General features: G+C 56.3%; 3 protein-coding genes across 3 annotated transcripts; 1 reads left to right on the plus strand and 2 right to left on the minus strand.

Moving 5' to 3' along the window:
• Positions 1-573: 573 nt before the first annotated feature.
• Positions 574-7,527, plus strand: VOLCADRAFT_92153 (uncharacterized protein; the record flags this gene model as incomplete). Its single annotated transcript, XM_002951502.1, has 7 exons — positions 574-587; positions 1,758-1,779; positions 1,885-2,315; positions 2,656-5,168; positions 5,688-5,854; positions 6,347-6,574; positions 6,865-7,527. The coding sequence occupies 7 exons, from the start codon at positions 574-576 to the stop codon at positions 7,525-7,527; spliced, it is 4,038 nt and encodes a 1,345-aa protein (XP_002951548.1).
• A 3,077-nt stretch (positions 7,528-10,604) lies between these two features.
• On the minus strand, positions 10,605-12,005 carry trx1 (thioredoxin). The gene is made up of 3 exons (XM_002951582.1): positions 11,779-12,005; positions 11,377-11,477; positions 10,605-11,055 (listed from the first exon to the last, which is right to left on the minus strand). The coding sequence occupies exons 1-3, from the start codon at positions 11,909-11,911 to the stop codon at positions 10,849-10,851; spliced, it is 441 nt and encodes a 146-aa protein (XP_002951628.1). The 5' UTR covers positions 11,912-12,005; the 3' UTR covers positions 10,605-10,848.
• A 1,404-nt stretch (positions 12,006-13,409) lies between these two features.
• Positions 13,410-15,166, minus strand: rps24 (component of cytosolic 80S ribosome and 40S small subunit; the record flags this gene model as incomplete). The annotated part of the gene is made up of 5 exons (XM_002951583.1): positions 15,064-15,166; positions 14,951-14,992; positions 14,781-14,861; positions 14,535-14,624; positions 13,410-13,727 (listed from the first exon to the last, which is right to left on the minus strand). The coding sequence occupies exons 1-5, from the start codon at positions 15,133-15,135 to the stop codon at positions 13,410-13,412; spliced, it is 603 nt and encodes a 200-aa protein (XP_002951629.1). The 5' UTR covers positions 15,136-15,166.
• Between the last annotated feature and the right edge of the window lie 3,829 nt (positions 15,167-18,995).

The raw sequence follows: 18,995 nt of genomic DNA on the forward strand, positions 1-18,995 counted from the left end.
CGACAGCTGACACAAGAAACACAAGAAACCCGAACAAAGTAACTCCATTCGCATTGCTGGTAGGCTCAGCCGGCTTCATCTCGTCCTGCAGCGGTCTAACAGTTACCGGGACTCAGGTTGGGGTGCCTGTTTAGGACTGCTGCTGTTGGGCTGGACTCCTCCTGAACTGGTGCATGAGGGCCCAAATGGGTGGAAGATCATCCCCGCTGTTTTCGCAGAGGACTGACTGCGCTGTGTTTTCCTTTTCCCATACTACGAAAGTTGGATTGTGCGTTGCCTCTTTGAAGGTTTGTTCGTTTATCCATTCAATGCGCCCCAAGTAGTCCGAACGGGGGGGGGGTTGAGGGGAATGATAAGGAATACCGCGGCAGCGCGGGTCGGATAATCAGTAGGCTTCCAACTCGCGCATTGAATATTGTGAGGTGCGAGAAGTTGACCCCCCAGGGGATCAGCTTCATAAGACGTGAGTTTTTTCAAGCGGCAACTTCAAATGTGCGGGCTGTAGGGTGGGATCGAAGGTGGGAATGAACGAGAGACTCAGTGGAGATGGAGTGGAGTGGAAAAGCCGAAACGATGCTGTCGGTACGGTAAGGGCCATGTCGAGTTGTCAACTTAATGACAAGAATGACCTAGGTACGCCCGGCGCGTTTGGCAAAGGTATACACCGGGATGATATCGCCATGTGGGAACAATTCGCGTCCTCTGTTGCCATCCTCCTCCGTTCCAAACCCATGTGCTTGCCGCCTTCCCGCAACAACACCCTGTTACAACAAAAAGAAATTATTCATTGAAACATATCTGGGGATGTGATCTGCAACCTGATTGATGCAAATATGGGCGCTGGGAGCCACACGTCCCGTTGTTCATAAGGTCTTCAGGGCTGAGGGGGCTTTGCCGAAGTCCCATTCCACTCTAGTAATGAGACTGCATATTGTGGTCACTGCCAGATGTTTAACTCAGTATGCTTTTGCGAAATTTGGGTCCCTTTTTCTAGAACGAGGACAGCTGCTCAAATTGTGCTTACGATATACCGTTCCTTTTTAAGATAATGTGTTCACACAATTCATACCCATCAAAGTAAAGGACAAACATTCACCCTGCGGCTTATAAGGTCTTCGCTTTGAGTGGACGCATGGAACGGCGTTAGAGGTTCATGCACGACTAAATTAACGTATTTGAAGACGTAAAACTGTATGATAATTCTGAAGTATGTTGTAAGCTGTACGCGATAGGCATCGGGTACGTGGAACTTCATTACCCGATCTTCTCCGCCACACACAGATCCCAGCCAAGCAAGCAACGAGTGGCGTCCTCTTCAACCGTTTGCAACTCACAGGCTGCATAGCCAACATCGTGTACATACTACTGTCTTTCACTGTCTTCTTAGGTCGCCTTCTTTTGTAGTTAGAGCACTCATCGCAAAACTCAAATCCTCGCGAAAGCCCCGAGCTGGATATCTCTCAGCAAATAATGGGAATCTACCCTTACCTTCAGTCCAAAACGTTTGTTGTGATGCCTTGAAATGCTGTTGAATTGAGGGAGCTTGCAGTTCGGGGCTGGCCGATGGGGCCGCTAAGAGCCCCTTCACACCTATCCCTCGAGCGTTGCTCATCACACCGGCGGGCATCACACCGGGCAACGGCAGCACGAGCACACGGTCGTGGTCGGCGTAGGTCGCATCGATATCTGGGGGTTAACCCAACGCCTTCTACGGAATGCGAAACAGTAGTCACATCAACCTCTGATTCGTCTATCAGCTGGTCGGCGGCACCGCAGAAGGTGCGCTTGCCAGCGGCGGAGATCGTCCATACTGCTTGTCCAGGATCTGTTAGCACCCTTTTTTCCGACGTCTAGAAACATCTGAACATTATCACTGACCTGTAGGCTGGCGGCGCCTCCTCTGAAGCGGCTTGCTGGTCGGCTTGCACATCGCAATCAGCGCGGAGCACTGCCAGCGGGCTGATTCAGTCCCTGCTGTCAGCTCCGTTAACAGAAGTGCAGAGAAAGCAGTCGGATGACGCAGCCTCCAAACTGCTGCGAACAGTCCAACTCAGGTGCACCGACTCCCAAGTTGGCCGCGAGCTGCCCTCCACGCAAGCCCATGAAGGCGCCGAAGCGTTCCCCAAGGGGAATGCAATCTTGGGTCAGATCTCCTGCACGGACTTGGAAGCGGCCGCAGCTCTCCTCCCATCGCTCACCTGGCAGTGGCTCTCCGTAGCGGATCTGGACGGCTGGGTGGATCGCGGTGTGGCACATCTGCTCCGTGAGGCCCTCCTGGTTCAGAGGGCTTCCAGCGACACCAGTGCTTCTATCAAGTGCGTTAACCGCATCGTTTTGGTTTGGTTTGAAATTCGCTTGATCTGCCGGCTTGAGTCTGGATGGCTTACGATGGTCCTGAACGGGTTTGGATGGGTTCGAAACGACGATACCACCCTGTAGTGGCAGGGAGGTGCAACACTGGGCATGGGACAGGCAAGGGCAGGAGATGGCTCTGTGTTTCATGAGTGCTCTGTCTCCCGCGTGATCCTCTTCAACGCAATGCACACATGTGCTCCTGCATAGCCACTGAGACAGCTCCCTGTCGCATCCTCCACCGCATCCACCTTCCGCATCCTCCCGCCCCTTGCTTTCGTGCCCGCATTCGTGCGACCCTAGTGAGCTTGTGGGCTGGTGCCTGGACAACTGCAGTCGCCCCGCGGTGGCGCTGGCGGCGGTGTGGGGAGCGCAGCAGGGGCAGACGCTATCGCCGCGGTGCCGCAGCTTCTACGGCCTCATGCTGCAGCGTCTGGGTATCTCGGAAGCGTCGCAACAGCAGCAGCTGCGCATGCAGCCGCAGCTGCAGCCGCAGCCGGCTGTGGTGTTCTGCAGTTCCGTCACGCGGACGGCCTTGTCCACCGCATCTTCCCGTAGACGGTCATCGTCACCTTCCTCCTCCTCTTCTTCTCCAGAAGGGTTAGAGTACAAGTCAGAGGCTAATGATGACGATGTTGGGGCCCTTGAAGAGGGCTTTAGTGCCGGGGGGAGCAACGGTAACTGTAACATAGCCACGGGGAGCGGTAACAGCAGTACTAGTAGTAGCAGCCGCAGCGGAGCCAGGGGAGCGGCGACGGGTACAGACCTGGATTTGGATCCAAATCCGGATCTCGTTATCCTCGGGGAGCTTCCGGAAGAGGCGCAGTCCCTGCTATTGCAGCAGTCGGAAGCGGAAACGGCAGTCGGCATAGTACAAGCGCCGCTGCAGCAGCAAAGCCAATGGCAAGGTAGGCCGCCTGCGGGTCGCGCGAATGGCAGGAGAAACAGCAGTAGCGTCGCTGGGCATGCCAACGGCAGTAGCGTTTCGCGCTGGGAGACGGAGGCGAGGCCGGTGGTGGGCGGCAGCGGCAATAGCAGCGCCCCTGATGTCGGAGACGCATCAGCTAGAGCTTCGGGACAGGACACGGACACGCCAGCAACACCTGCAGTGGAAGGGTTGGATGCTTTATTGAAACTGGGATTGCAGCAGTACGATGGGACTGTGACGGAGTACCTGGCGGGACCTGACGTCGCCCCCGGCGATAGTGTCTCCGCCAGCGAAGCGAGTGGGGCTACTGCCGGAGCTGTCATTCGTCCCACGGCGTCATTGCTACAGCGCCCATCTCGTAACCCCATCACAGAACCAGAGCTTGAGCCTGGGGCAGAACGCGCCTCTGAAATCTCTGGTACGGCATCTCCTGGTGCAGCCATCAGCGGCAGCAGTAGCAGCAGCATGGGTGGCGGCGGCGGCCCGGCCAGTCCGGGATGGCACTTCCGGAGCAGCGCAGCGGGGCCGCAGCAGTCGTATATTGCCGTACACCTAGTTGCAATAGGGGAATTTCCGCTGCGGGACTTGTCGGGGGCGGTGCTGAAGGGCGGACTGGCAGTGCCGGAGTCAGGGCCCATTGTCATTTCGAATGACCCACGGGTCTTTCCCGGTACGGAAGCCGTACTGTCGGATTACGTCACGGCGGCGGGCGATAAGCTCGCAATGCGTCTAGAGTACGTCGTGGATCGATCATCGTACAATGAAGTTTCACTGCAGCTGTTCAACATCAGTCGCATCACTCGTAAGCGTACGGAAAACTGTCTAATGTACGTCAACGGTAAACCCCTGAACGTGGGCGATCCAGGAGTGGCGTTGATGCCTGGGGACGAGGTGTGGTTTGGCCACAGGGCCTTTTGTTTCCGCGTAGAAGCGCTCCAGGGAACGCCGTCTGCCGTACAGGAGGCCCTGCAGCGCCTCTGCGACGACGACACAATGGCCGCTGCAGCCGTGGGAGCGGCCAATGTCAGTGAGCCGGCCAATGTCAATGCGGCCAATGCTGCTGCTCTCGTGCGAGCCGACGCAGCTGGCTTTCCCACTGATAGTGGCGAAGCATCCTCCGATGAGTTGCCGTACACGATATCGTCGACGTCTTCGACGACGCCTGACATGGCCGAGCTGTCAAATTTATCGCGCCGCGATCCGGTTCGCGCAGAAGCAGCGCTGCGGCGGCTTGCGGCATCGAACCCGGGAGACGCGGCGGTATGGTTGATCTGGGCCCAGACAGCGGCACGCATGGAGAGGCCTGCCTGGCAGGCCAAGGCACGTTTGCTGTTCCGGGCCGCCGTAGATGCAGCGCGGCGAATGGAAATCATCCCGCCTCCGCCGGCAGCGCTGCAGGCAGTGGCGCAGCGGGCCGTCGCGCGGGGCCGTGGCCGTCGCATTGCGTCTTTGGGTGCCACCGTCGCTCCCGCTGCGGGCGCGGTGATGGCCGTAGATGACGGCGCCGCTGATGCCTATGGAACGGGCACGGCGGCAGCAGCGCTGCCACCGCAGGCGACGGCGGCCACGACATCGGCATCGGCGACGCGACACAACTGGCTTCTTGTCCAGGCACTTGGGAACTGGGGCAAGCACGAATGGCGGCTGCGGATGTACGGCAGCGCACGCCACCTGTTCCGTGCCGCTGTCGACGAGGCGGCGCGGCATCCCGACGGCGTCGGCGGCGGCGGCGGCGCCGCCATCCTGCATTTCTGGGCGTCCCGCGAGCTTGACGCGATGAATGTTCGTAACGCCCGTATCGTGGCGGCGGAGGCACTGCGCAAGTGCCCCGCCGACGTGGCGTTGTACGTCCTGGCGGCTGGCGTGGAGCTTGAAGGGGGCAACCTAGGTAAATGATAGGCAGGCTGCAAGTGAGGTCCAGGCTCCAAGTGAGGCCCCGATTTTTCAAATCGGGAAACAGGAAAAAGGGAAGAAAATCCCTAGGGTGGGCGGGGGATATAGCTCCCCTGGAGTAACCTCCCCCTGGAAAAGCTGGAATGTGGGAACAGGAGTCTTAACACCTATACCAAGCTTGAGGTGGTGGGACCGTGTGGGGGGTGGGTTGCTTCCGCACGAGGAGGGAGTGTGTGTGAGGGGGGAGGGAGTATGGGGAGCCGAGTGAGGTAAGGGGATTCGATGCCTTTGCAGGCCTCTGTTTTCTCCCCTTCCCTTACCACGGCGGATGCTAGGAATGGCAACTGGTCCGCAATGGTAGCTCCTCATCATCCGAGCGTTAAACGAGTCGAACGCCTGCATTCATCCAGACTGCCCGCAGCCATCCGCAGCCACCCGCTCACCCCTTTTTTCCACTCCTTCCATGGAATGGCGTCGCATGTTTGTTCTTGTTTTCTCCTCCCGTCTGATTCAGAGCTGGCCAAGAGCTACTGCCAGCGCGCGTATGCTCTGGACCGCACAGACAAGCAGCTCTTCCTGGTGTGGCCGCGGGTGGAAGCGGCGCTGGGGGATCGACTAAAGGCGAGGCTGCTGTACGAACGGGCTCTGGACATGTACCCCCTCAACACCAAGATCCTCAACGTGAGAGCGGGAAAGGAAGCGGCGATGGCCGTTGCGATACAGTTGGAGTGTAGGAATCTATCTGTCGCTGCACGGCTGTGTGGGAGACCTCGCGGGGTTGACGAGAGAAATGGACGACAGCTCTTTGGCTCCCTCAGGGCGCGCGTGTTCGTAATACCCCTGGCTCGTTATACCCCTGGAAGAGCGCAACATAACCCACGGTGTAATACGCACATCATGTAGATGCCATATTGTTTTGGCAGCATTGCGAAAGGTTACATTTGCTGCGGGTTTTGCTGCCTGCGTGTTCCCCTTTCCCTCTCCATTCTCTCGCCTCTTCGCAGCTCTACAGTTTTGCTGCCTGCGTGCTTCCCTTCCGGACTACCCGATCTCCATACCTTCTACGCTTCTCCTCTTTGCTTGCGCAACATCAACCAACCGAAACCAATTCGTTGTGTCCTCTGTGTGTGTCTCTCCCGCGCTCTCTCTCCATTCTCTCTCTCCTCTTCGCAGCTCTACGCGCGCTTCGAGGCTGAAGAGGGGTCGTACCGCGAGGCTGCCGAGCTGTACGACAGGGCCTTGCGAATTGACCCGCTATCGCCCGTGATGGGTGTGCACAACCGCGCTGATTGGGCTTCCCTGGAGGCGGATCTGGGTAACATCAGCCTCGCCAGGGCGCTGCTGGAGGGCGGCCTGGAAGCCCACCCTAGATCCACCCCGTTGCTGGTCACGCTGGCCAAGGTACGGGGGCCGTTGCGTCGGGCGTGTGTGAAGTAATATGTAGCTAGTATGTGCGTTTTTGTCAATTGCGATGTGGGTTACGGGTTATGTTGAGCGGTCGGTGGGATTGTGGCTATGGCTGTGGACGACCACCCATGCTTGTCCCGGCGCCCCACTCAACTATTTGGTTCGTCCACCATTTGTTCTCCCATCATTTTTTTTCTCTCTCTCCGTCTCTCTCTCTCCGTCTCTCTCTCTCCCTCTCTCTCTCTTTACCCCTCCCTACTGGAACGGCTGGTGGGACATGTCAGGTGGAGCGGCTGGAAGGGCGTTACTCTGAGGCCCTGCGGCTGGTGCGGGCCGCACAAGCCATCGCCGGACCCTTCAACGCGGCGGTCATGACGGAGCGCTCCCAGGTGCTTCGCGCCATGGGCGAGCGGGAGATGGCGGCGAACCTGGCTCGCCACGTGGCCGCCGTGAAGGAGCTCACGCGCATGAAGCAGCAGGGCTACTGGGGCAGTGAGGCGTGGCGGGCGTTCATCGAGGCGACGCGCAGCAGCGAGCAGAAGGCGCTGGTGGCAGCGGCGCGAGCGCGCAAGCAGCAGCTCGGCTGGGCACCGACGGTGCGAGGCGCTAAGCCGCAGCCCACGGGACAGGCCGGCGACGGGCGACGTCCGGCGGCGCCAGAGGCACAGCAGTGGCTACAATTGGAGCAACTGCGGCTGCGGCGCACGGAAGCGCGGAGGCTGGCGGCGCAGCGGGCAGCACGTATCCGATCTCTGGAGGACGGCGGAGCCGCCGCCGGCGCCAGCGCTGCTGCCGGCGCTGGTGCTGGTGGCGTGACGATGGCGTCAAGATCGTCAGGCGACGACGAGTACGACGACTATTACTACGATGAGCAGCCCGTCGGTGTGCCTTCCTTGGACTCTGTGAGGCGGCCTACGCCTGGTGATGAGGACATGTATGACACCTAAACGCGCATACGTAACGAGTCGTTACTCCTCACGGGTGGTAGTGATGTCAAGCTGCTGGTGGTGTTGGATCTGTGTCTATATGGGGCACCTGGCTGGACATGCAAATTGAGGGACAGGAGGACGATGGTTTGACAGCACAGCACCAGATGAGCGTGATAGGCAGCGGCAGTGATAGGGCTGTTGTGGAGAGGGTATTAGAAATGGGGTAGGCAACAGCATCCGGCTGATGGCTCAAGAGGGTTTGGAGGTGAAGAGAAGGCTTCCTCAGGTTCGCGGGAGGTAGGGTGCGGGAGGAATGGTTGGAATTGATGGTGCATGTCGGCGGCGACGGGGCGAGGCCGAGGGCTGCGTCCTGTGCCCATGCCCTCAGGATTGTCGTTAAGAGGCTTTTTCCGGGGCTTCGGAAAAGCCCGGTAACCTGAGCGGTGCCTTGGATGAGTTCTGTGCCAGGTACGATGCTGGTCCAGCAGCAAGGGAGGCTTCAGCCGTCGGCGAAGGCCCTGACGGTGGAGGCAGCGCTGGGAGGCTTATTCGAACGTTTCCCCTGGCTTTGGCTTTGACTCGCGGAGTTTGGGGCTGTCCTTGGTGGCCGGCGCGGGACATGCGTGCAACAGCGGCCAGCTCCCTGGGACGTGTTGTTGATTTTTGTACTTGTTTATGTGATTGTGCCTCGGGGCTGGGCGAGTGGTGGAGCCTGCGGCCGGGCGACTGGCGGAGCCGTCCGGGCGAGTGGTGGAGCCTGCGGCCGGGCGACTGGCGGAGCCGTCCGGGCGAGTGGTGGAGCCTGCGGCCGGGGCGAAGGGATAACGCGAATTAAGGAGGTCGAAGTGTTGCTGGTCTGATTCGTGGGATCCATTGCTTGGGGTACAACTTTAAGAGCAGCACTATTTTATGCATGTAATAGGAAAAAAGAGAGTAGCTGAGAGAGGAGGGAGAGCGAGCCTAGTTGCCTGCGCCACAGAGGGTTGGGTTTTTAGGCTCTGAAGGGTGGCAAGAGAGGGACCGTATAGTGGGACGAGATCGTCGAGAGCAACGGCGGCAGTGCTCATTGATTCGTTGGGGCCACATGGAATGAGGTGAGTGTTCACAAACCTGTCCGCTCTATCTCCAGGTGCACACACCGTTTTGGGCTTGTAATACACGCGGGACGACAGCGGCGGGTCTTTGTGTGGCCGTTGAGGACTGCGGCCAAGTGGGTTGGCCATCGCACGTAGCGAGGAATGGCTCAGCCAAGTCAGCGCATCTGATTTCCCTGCAGGGGGAGGAGCGAGGGGGCCCCGTGGAGGGCTTTGTTGCATTGGGTTAGTTAGCTGTGCCTCCAGGGAAGGTTGGTACCATCGGTCTTGTGCTTTGTGCGTGGTTCGTGCCCTGTGGCAGGGGCTCTGCTCCGGGCTTTCCAGTGCTGTGAGTTGCAGTGCGGCTTTTGCCCTATTGCGGAAACTGCCCAATCATCATGCCTTATATATGTGTGTAGTTATAGAAGGTTGCAGGATTGCTATGGGTTGTGGCTACGTGAGACGCGGGAGACTGCTGCGGGAGAGGTTCAGAGCGATCAGGTCTTGTGATGTCGTGCAGGTGTAATGAGGATGAGAGGTCTTCACAATACATAAAGCCGTAAATTCGCGCTGTTTACATTGCCAGGTTATAGTGAAAGCATGCACTTTCTCGGAGGGCCTGGAAAGGGACACTGGAAAGGATGGCTGGCCAACACCGCCTATCAAAATCCTGGAGGGATGGAGACAGATCTGCCATCTTTCCCAAATCTTTTCATTCTGGTGCATCCTCTGGTGCAAATGGCCAGCAATGATTAGAACCACTTTCATTCACTGAACGTTTGTTACATGGTGGCTGGTTGAGTACAACACCCGACAGGAAGATACAGAAAACCATAACGAGCCGACGATCCACAGACCTGCTGACTCACTCGTCTATAAAAGGGTCTTAGTAGAGGGAACCACAGGGAGGTAGGCGGGGAGAAGAGATCAGTCAATAATAATGTGTGGACACGTCATGCCTCGTAATCTTGGCACAACAAAGATGAGACGACGGCAATTGGGGTTTAATAATCTTCGTCCAATCCCTTTATTTCGGCTCCTCTCATTGAGCCTTGTAAGTTTTGAGTACTTATTCCGTTTGCAGCAGCAGCCAACACATTCGTGCCACACACCCCGCTCCACACCAGTTCCCCTGGTTTCGTCGCCATTATTAAACAATTCTTCACCGAACTACAAGTCTTCGTCGCTCACATTGGCAGCTTAACCGAGCACCGTGAAGGTACCCGCAGCTGCGCCGATGGAAGCGCTCAGGGAAAAATGACCCGACAAATTCTGCAAAAGTTGAACATCTCACCATTCGGGGCTCTGAGGCTGTGCTTCACACGCTTTTCCTTCATCAACGCTTCAAATGCGTAAACATGTGCAACCGTGCATCAATTCACGCGTTCGGGCCTACATACAACACACCCTGTAACAACATACATACAGTACATTTCGGTCTGGACTGCCGGCGTGTAGGCCGGCGTCCTCATTACCCACAGGCCACGCTCCGAGTACAAGAGGCCTAAATCCTGTTCCAGAGCCACCTGGGCGAAGGGGGAGTCTTGCCAAGGGAAGCGGGGAACGCGTGAGAAGCCACACGCACAAATCACACCGTCCAGCACTGTAGGGCCGCACACTCACGGCGAAGGAATATTCTTCAATGCAAAAAGAAGGGCGGGTAAAAGAAAAAGATCACGATCGCCAACTCCAGAATAATACCAACAGACATGCAACTAATCCAGAGCTGCACGAGACGGCAAAAGCTGCAGCCGTCTCCCACCCAGCACCTGCAACTGCCCAACTGCAGAGGCTCTCCCCCATTCTCCGCGCAATGGCTCTTGTCCACCGACCCTACTTATGTGCACTCGCAAGGTCCACTGCCGTGCACGGGCCACAGACCGGGGACTCCTGGCGTTCAGAGTCGTGCTCGTCCTCCGTCCCACTGGACTATTGGCCAGGCAGTCCACACTGCCACACGGCCATGACCTGCCCGCACAGCATTCACACCTGTATCATACTGCACATATGAGAGAGAGAGAGACACACACACGCACACCGCAACAAAACGAGGGATGCGATCCTTGCCTTGCTTCACTTCAGCAGTTCCAGGTTCAGACAGCAAATGTCCCGATCAGAACTGTAGTGCCCTGAGGGGTAATACCACTTGAACGAAGAAGCCAACGGGGTAGCAACCAATTCTTCGCGAGACAGCCAAGCTTAGTACAATTCATTAATGTAAGCTCCCGAAGTACCGCACTTAGAAATTTAAGTCATGCATTCTCGTTCATCGGTTCGTGATAAGTCCGTTCGGGTCTAGGACAAAGGACTTCGTCTCCGCCCGCGCGATAAAGTCCAAGTTTCGGCGAAGGACCTCCATCTTCTTAAACGATGCACCCATGCCAATTAAGTCCGTGCCGTCGCTATTGAAAACGAGCACGTACGGGATGCCCCGAACGCCCTTCTTCTTAATAAAAGAAGCAAAGTCGCCCTCCTGAAATTGGTATTCGGACATTCACGGATGGGACATACATGCAACACAGGGTAACGGATGAGCAAAGGGGTTATCCGACACAGACCAGGCGTGAACGTAAAGCGGTCCCAAAATGTGGGAGGGGCGGGGACAACTGTAGCAACCTCTGGCTGGGCCGCAAAACCTTATAGACACAAAAGGAATGTTTAAGGACTCCTCGCTGCACAGAACCCAAATTGCCATGAACCCCGAAACTGCACGCATGGAGGGCTCATGAGCCTCGCGCTTCCTAGCCCGTGACCTAACATGTTAACCCGGAATGGAGCAGCCAAACCCTCCCACCTCGATGTTTGCTTTGTAAAAATTAAAGTGTCGAGAAAGCAACTCGTTGTTTGGAATGCGGCACAAGGCAGGAAAGGAGCTCTTGCAGCAGGCGCACCAACCTGGAAGGCAAATGAGGGGGCGAGGGACATGGAAGAAAGCAACAAATCCCACCAGGTCCGCACGTGAGCCCAGGCACTTATACGCTCCATCCAGCCCCACAAGTGGAATGTGGTCCGGCCGCCAATTCCTAAGTCGTTCTCGCCAACACGCTAAACTGCCACGGCACTTTCAGCCTTCTAATCATCGGTGAATAGGCCCAGGGCCACCACACTGTGCCGATGGTTGGGGATGCAGAAAACCCAGCCGGTTGCGGGCGCAGCATCGCGTAGCCAACGATACCCTAGTCTTTGGAAACCACACCTGCATAGAAGTCGACCACCGACATGCGACCTCCACTATTTTCCGCCGAGACGGCAGCTTGCAGATCTTCTACGTTTGCCAGTTCCTTGAAGGCTGCCAGAACAAGGAAAGTCTGCGTGAGAAACCTAGCCATCAAGCACGTGGTGCATTTCTGTGATACCCCTCTCAGGAAAGCAACTGATATTGAACCGCGTGAAAACCGTTCAATTGGGTGGCCCCAACTGTAAAGCGCCAAGGCTCGCGAAAGGTCGCCAAAGCGGACCGTTGACGTATAAAACAGCAAGCTCTACCCCACCCAGGTGTTATACCATAGACTTTATGCCGCATAAAAACTACTGAAATGCTCCCACAGGAATAAACTTACGTTCATTCATCTAGTATTATTACACGAAGCTCATGAAGCGTGGTCAGAGCAATCTTACCGCAGGGCTTTTTATACCAAGGTACTTTGGCCTCAACAGCGGGCCCATCCATGCTTGCTGCTGTTCCCGTAACGTCCGCGCCGACGCTTTCGGACACAGCGTCCGAAAGCGCCGTTTGGAGACGTGTAATACGCTGTTTACACAATTTCTGAGGAGTTACCGTCAGGAAAGCCCTATCCGCGCGCAGAGGCGCCACACGTGCGGCGTTTAGTGTAAGCATTTCCAGCAAAGCGGGGACCTATGCTGAGATTTTCGAACTGAGTGTTAAGTTAATAATAAAAAGGCTCTTGAATGATTGCAATCATTATATTCTGGCACCTTCAGGCGTGGTTAGCACGGTTGCATCTGTCAACGAACATTGACATAGTGGGTGGTAAGCACGGAGCACTTGACACGCTGGCAGTTGGCTTGTCGGCCCTACAAGTCTACACTCTATAGCAGAACACATTTATACCATCCGAAGGCTTCCTTGCAGGAAACTCTGAAGCTGCGAAGCCAGGTGCCGAACTTTGCGCAAACGAAACTAAGGACCCGCCATACTAAAAACCTGGTGCTGGTAAAGGGTAACCTTGCCTCTGCCATCTAAGCAACAGCCCGTCGAGGGGGCATAAGCACAGACCCCGTAGGGCTTTCCATCGGGTCCAAACCGCCAGGAACTGTGGCATGGAAAGCAGTACTCGGCACGAAGGTGACGCCATTCCCCGTCCGACCGCTGCACACAAAATGAACTGTCTGTGGCTCTGTTTTGCCCTTGTCAATTAAACTTTTACAAGGAGTAATTCCGCTGTAGTGATGGTTTCCATATGTGTTTTCCAAAGTGTGTCGGGTTGAATCCGTCAGCTATATGTCTGTAATACTCTTGGAGCAACCGCGATGGTTGAATTGTGCCGTCAGCGCAATGAGCGTGACATAAAAAGAACGCTCCCAGCCCCTATGCCTAATATAAAAGCCGCATTGCAGACTGCCGGGTCGACGAAATCAGGATTGCCCAACTGAGTCTAGTAAATTAAACCGACCCACATCGTGCTTTGTGCTTTGGATTTGGAACACGAGACAATTTCTGAGACATGGACGTTACACCACAGCGACAAATCAAGAAACCACCATTTACTTCTTGCCTGCAAAAAAAAGGACAAGGGTATCAGCGAGACAAGTTAGCGGAAGGCAGTAGAAAAGACATGATACACACCACCCATCCATAAGCCTGCACTATGGGGCCTTTGCTATAGAATTTGGAATGCAGCCAGGACAACGAAAAAGCCGGAACATGAGAACCAAAATGGAGCATAATGACACATGGGGACATTCACGAGCCTCATACACCTCCATCCGGGACGGCTCCGCTACCGCATTTGCTTGAGCCATGCGTCCATTGAGCCACGCACTCAACACAGGGACGCGCCAAGCCAGGTGATTCCCATCAGACTCACCGCTAGCGTTCTTCTTGGCACCGCGGACCTTCTTGGCACGCTTCCGCCGCTCCTTCATCTGCTTGCGCGACTTGTCCACCTTCTTCTCCAGGCCATTCTGGGATTTCAAAGCAGCGCGGTAGCATAGGACACAAGTCAGGGCGCACAATCCTTGCGGGCTATTTTGGTGATACTATATGGCACTCGCTACACCACTCCCCTAAGGAACCAGCAGCATTCGGCACGAATTGCCGGCCAGTCGCGGTTAATTGTCCACTCGGGCGAAACGCTTTGGAGACCCGACGACAAAACATTCCCTGCTGCACAATGGAGCAAGCATGTCCCCCACCGGCGTTGCGTTCATCACAAATGCCCGCTGGTTCAGAAACAAGCCTTGCTGACATGGAGCAAGAGAGTCCCTATGTTTTCGCATAGCAACTGTAGAAAGTACTTGCGATGCAGCTGTGCTGTGCTGTCTATACATTGACCCGTCCATGCTGCTGTTTCATTTCCCTGTTGATACGCATCGCCTAGAAGAGACGGCCGGGCTTGCATCCTCGCTACCAAACAAACAAGTCCGACACCGCTGGCCCTGCTGTGTACAGAGCCACTGATGTAAAAGGAACACAGGCTGGTCTATCCGGTGTGGCCGCTGCTGCTTGTAGCGCCAAAGTTGGTCGCTGTCGTCGTCTCCTCTGTTCCCAGCTCGCTCCCCAGGCCACAATCAGTTGCACCCCTCCTCCCGCCCAAGTGCTCTGCATCTGGTTTACTGAGTTGCCCCCAAAGACTGTGTCTGCAGGTGGTACTCCGTTGGCTCGCTGTGATACCAGGACCACAGCTCCCTGAGTCCCACATGCCGCGATCATGATGTACCTGTAACAGCTGTTAAACATGTGCATAGCGAAGTCACGGTCGATACGCTTACCCTGATGAGGCGGTACTTGGGCTCAAACTGCTTGGCCGCCTTCAGGTCGTCATAGATAAGGCCAAAGCCCGTGGACTTGCCACCACCAAACTGCAGAAAGCAGTGCATTATTGTGCGCGTAAGGGAACAGGGTACGATTCCCTAGGTATGCCGCCGCCGCCCGCATTCCCTTCCCGTCGCAATCCCAAAGGCTGTCGCTGACAAAGAACATCTATCATCAGGCCATCGGCTTCCGAAATGTCACACCTGGGTGCGGAAGCCGAACAGGAAAACGCACTGGCTGTCCTTGACATCGTACATAGATGTCAGCTTTTCCTTAAGCTCAGCCTGATAAAAAAGAAGGGATAAAAGCATGCACGCAGAGGGAGAAGGTCTGCTTTTGGCGCCGCTCCTCCACAGCATGCACGTCGGCTCACCTTGGAGACGTTCGGCCGGCCAGGGTGCAGGACGTCAATAATCTGCAACAATTAATCCCACATAAGCTACAGTTTTTTTGGAGTAAAACTTGCCGGAACCTCTACCGACTCACAAATTGCCGCCGCTGCAGCAGCCTGTTGGTCATAAACTTGCGAGTGCGGATGGTGCAGGTCTTGTCCGACATTTTTGCCGGCTTGTCTACAGACCAACGCGCTGCAGAAGAGGAAGTTGCTGAGGGCGCGACGAGGCCTTGGGCAACTTTGCGCTCCAGGGCGGGTCCAATGGGGGGCAGAGAAACGCGAATAGAGTTACACTCGGCATTATCAGTAGATTTTGTAGTTAAGCATAGGCACCACTATGTATAGCGATGCTTTGGTATGATTCCTCATACGTCCACCGACTGCACTAGTTTCGCTCCTACCGGCCACTTCGCTACCCATCACCTCTTTCTAAGCTCGATTAACAGTGCTGGCCTCGAAATTCTACGTCTGAAAAGATCTTAAGCCTGCCTAGCTGAGTAGTAGAAGAGCTCTGCAGTCACTACTTCGAGCTGCCAACGGCATATGTTGCGCGTCCCCGGGATGACAACGGCGCCGGTTGTGCACCGCCACCCATCACCGCAGGCGGGTGAGGCGGCGGCAGCGGCGGGACCGGGTTGCCGAACGCGCCCGAGTTTGCGAGGCCGCGCGCCATTGGCCCAAGTCCCGCAGCTGGAACCGAAAGGGGGGGTATCGGGGCAGTAGCTGGTAGTGATGGCGCAGCATTCGGTGGCGCTGCAGCGACGGACGACGTCCCCACGCCGCCCGGCGGCGGCGGTGCACCGGCCAGCTTGTTTGGCTGCGCCACGAATGACCCCATGCGTCCGGCAATGCTTGCCATCAAGTTTGACTGCCGCCGGGGGGTAGCGGCTTCACTGACTTGCCCGCTGCTGGTTGCGTTGGCGAAGTGGCCTGCCGACATGGCCGTCAGCGTTGGGACAGCCCCGCTTGATGACATAGTCTTCCGATGTCGCGGAGTCGTGACCCGGCGCACCAGCGTGCTGACCAGCGCGCCGACTTGGGTTGGGCGAGCGCACGCTGCATCGCGCATACGTGGGAGCAGTGTTTCAGCAATGCAGTCTGGAAAGATTGACGAAACAGATGAACGGTATCAACTAGAGCGGCACAGAGCGTGCTACCAAAGAATACGAGGCTCACGGCGTAAAAATATACAGACAGATGGACGGGATGAGCAGGGGCTAGCGAAGCTTGCGGCGTGCACCAACGTGGTTGCGCCTTGCGAAGGAAGGCGACCGGCAAACGGGATGTGCAGGCTTGACAGGCGTGCGAATATTACGACAAGGAATCATAAGGATCAGCACGACGGGCATACATGTGTTCAGGGTATGGTTTGCTTAAAGGTTCATACAGGGGCTATGCAGGGCTCAGGCACCGCCCATCGCTCTCTCCACACTGATATCTCACTCACCTTCAGCGGTATTACCGAACACCAGCTGCATGAACTGCTCTGTGGCGTCGGGCCCGGCCAACGTGCAGACTACCTTGGCACACGTCTCCATACCGGCTATGAGGGGTCAAGGGATAGGAAGGAACGTAGTTTGCTTTTCAAAAGGTGAGTTAACATCAATATAGTGAACAGCACATGAGCCAAGCGTGATAGTGCCAACCGCAGACTGCAAGGCTTCGATGAAAGCAAACACGATGAAAGCTGGTTGCTGTAGCAGCGCAACGAACTACTTGAATTGCGTGCACGTGGATGTATGCGGGCAGGAACCGAATGCAGGGATGATGGGAAGCCGGCCAAGTTGGGACACGACGCACCTTCATCACGTGTGTACTCTGGGTCCCAGAGCTTTTTGACGAGCCTCATTTTGCGCTCCTTTTTCTCGGGGGGCACATCCCAGGCCTTGTAGAGCGCTTCCCGCTCGCTGTCGGTACACGAATGCCGGAGCCCTTGCGCCAGCACTTTCCGTTCCAGCTGCAGGGGGCAACATGTGTTCGTTGTCACCCAGGGGGAGAGTTATCCTGCATTGCCATCCCGTAGAGCGGGCTACGAAGGGATAGATCAGGGTTCGTTTTCCTCGCATGATCGCATCCTTACCTCCAATGCCCGTTTAGCCTTTTCGAGTGGCTTGCTGCGGCCCAGGTAGTCGGTCTCCTTTTCCATCTGCTCAAGGCGATGCTTAAGCCTGCATTGCTCCATCTGCAAGTATATGAGCTCCTTGGATCGGAAGTACAAAAAGAAACGGCTACGGTACACGAGGGGGACGTGTAGCTTGTGCCATAGTTCGCAGATGCAGGCCAGCAGAGTCTGCATAAGGGAGGACCAGGTTCAGAGGGCCGACGACAACTTAGGAATAGGCGAGAATGCAAGGGTTAGTTGACCTGTTGAGCACCACTCGTTGTGCCAGGAACAACTGTTTTCGTGCAGGATGGACAAGGATTAAGAACAAACACGCGATGAAACCTTACCGCACACGTCGGCGCCTTGACCCAGTCCTCCAAGTCGTCCGGGTCATCTGTACACAAGGATGGCATATGTGTGTTTCAGTGTGGTATTGTAATAGTTTGGCCCGCAGCCGTAATCAGGTGATTACTCTGCGGCCCGGCTTCGGCCCTACAGCGTGTTTTGGATCCGCGTTAACAGGGTTCGCCTATTTAAGATGGTTATCTTCCTTCGGACACAACCCTGCAAGGCACACGTTGTTGTGACCGCAGAAGGGTGGAACCATAAGCATGCAGAGAGTGTTTCCTCACCTGCCGGAAGGTTCTGCAGCTGGGCCTCTTTGGCGTGTTGAAGGGCAACGGCCTGCGCCTGCAGTGCCATCTGCCGAGCCGCTTTGGCGGATTCGTTCGCTCGGTGAAGCTCCTCCTGTGCGGGGTCGCGTGAATCATTGCAGCATGGATTGCACGTCAAAATCTCAGCTCAGTCCAGGAGCGGATGGGGGCAGAGACTCATAACCTTCAGACCTGCGCAAGTGGTATTCGATACTGCAGCAGGACGGGCCCTGCTAATCTACCTTGTTATAATGAAAGCGACAACGGAAAAAACTGCTGCGTATACATGCGCGAAATGTGAGCGGCAAAGCGACATTTTTTCGCACTGGGGGGAATGGGTACAGAACCACACCTTCAGTGCAGCTGTCTCTCGGCGGCTCTGTGCCTCTTGCTGCTCGGCCTCAACTAGCTCCAGCTCGAGGTGCAGCACCTGCGAGTGCCAAAGCGCGTCGGGATTGCTAGGTTCGCAAGGACCTGGACACAGCCAGGACAGGAATACTTTCACCAGGTATCTGCATCCGTCCATGCCGAAGCTTGAGCAAATAGCCAATACGGCCATGGATTCGGTCCAATACCCTTGATCAGCACCCTACCTGCTTCATAAGCAACTGCTTTTGCACGTTGAGTCGTTCTACGCGCTCCTGCGTCTCCTCAAACATGGCCCGGTACTTCGCCACTGCCTCCTGCATGGCGGCCACGTCTGCTTGCGCCTGCTCACGGAAGGCCCCCTTTAGCCGCGCCACTTCAGTGGCGTACCTATGCAGGGGCCGCACGGACAAAGCCCATGTAAGCAGGCGGACATGGCTCATTTGACATTGTTGCTCAGCCCATACAGACACACAGGGCCATATTATCCATGCATGCAGTGGATAAGTATGGTCCTAGGATTGGCCTATTCCTGCTGAATGCAGGGCACTTATGGGAGAGACAAGAACGTACCAAGCATGAATGGCGTCCTTCTCGCGACTGATAATCCGCTTGGCGCGCTCCGTGTCACAGCGCAGAAGACCACCCCGACTACTGGCGCTGGCCGTGCGCCGGCCACCGGATATTGGCTCCATGTCGGACGCATGAATTGACACCGATGGTGTGCGCATGCGCCGCAAGCTCATATCATCGGTGTCAGTGCCAGGACGCGGACTGCAGTGTTAGCGCGGGGGGACGGCGACTGTGAGCAGCACACGAGGATGCGCAGCGACACAAATACCGAATAAAATAAAGCTACTGCGTGCCGAGGTTCTACCGTTACAGTAAATACGCAGCTCCC

The sequence above is a fragment of the Volvox carteri genome, assembly GCF_000143455.1.
Source record: "Volvox carteri f. nagariensis unplaced genomic scaffold VOLCAscaffold_24, whole genome shotgun sequence".
NCBI classification, from domain to species: Eukaryota; Viridiplantae; Chlorophyta; class Chlorophyceae; order Chlamydomonadales; family Volvocaceae; genus Volvox; species Volvox carteri.

Bases quoted from the DNA above. Each gene is read 5' to 3' on its own strand.
- trx1 (XM_002951582.1), bottom strand. From the start codon at position 11,911: ATGGCTAGGTTTCTCACGCAGACTTTCCTTGTTCTGGCAGCCTTCAAG. The intron at 11,478-11,778 runs GTGTGGTTTCCA...TTTGCCTTCCAG, and splicing joins GGTGGTCGACTTCTATGCAG to GTTGGTGCGCCTGCTGCAAG. The intron at 11,056-11,376 runs GTGGGAGGGTTT...TACCAATTTCAG, and splicing joins TTTACAAAGCAAACATCGAG to GAGGGCGACTTTGCTTCTTT.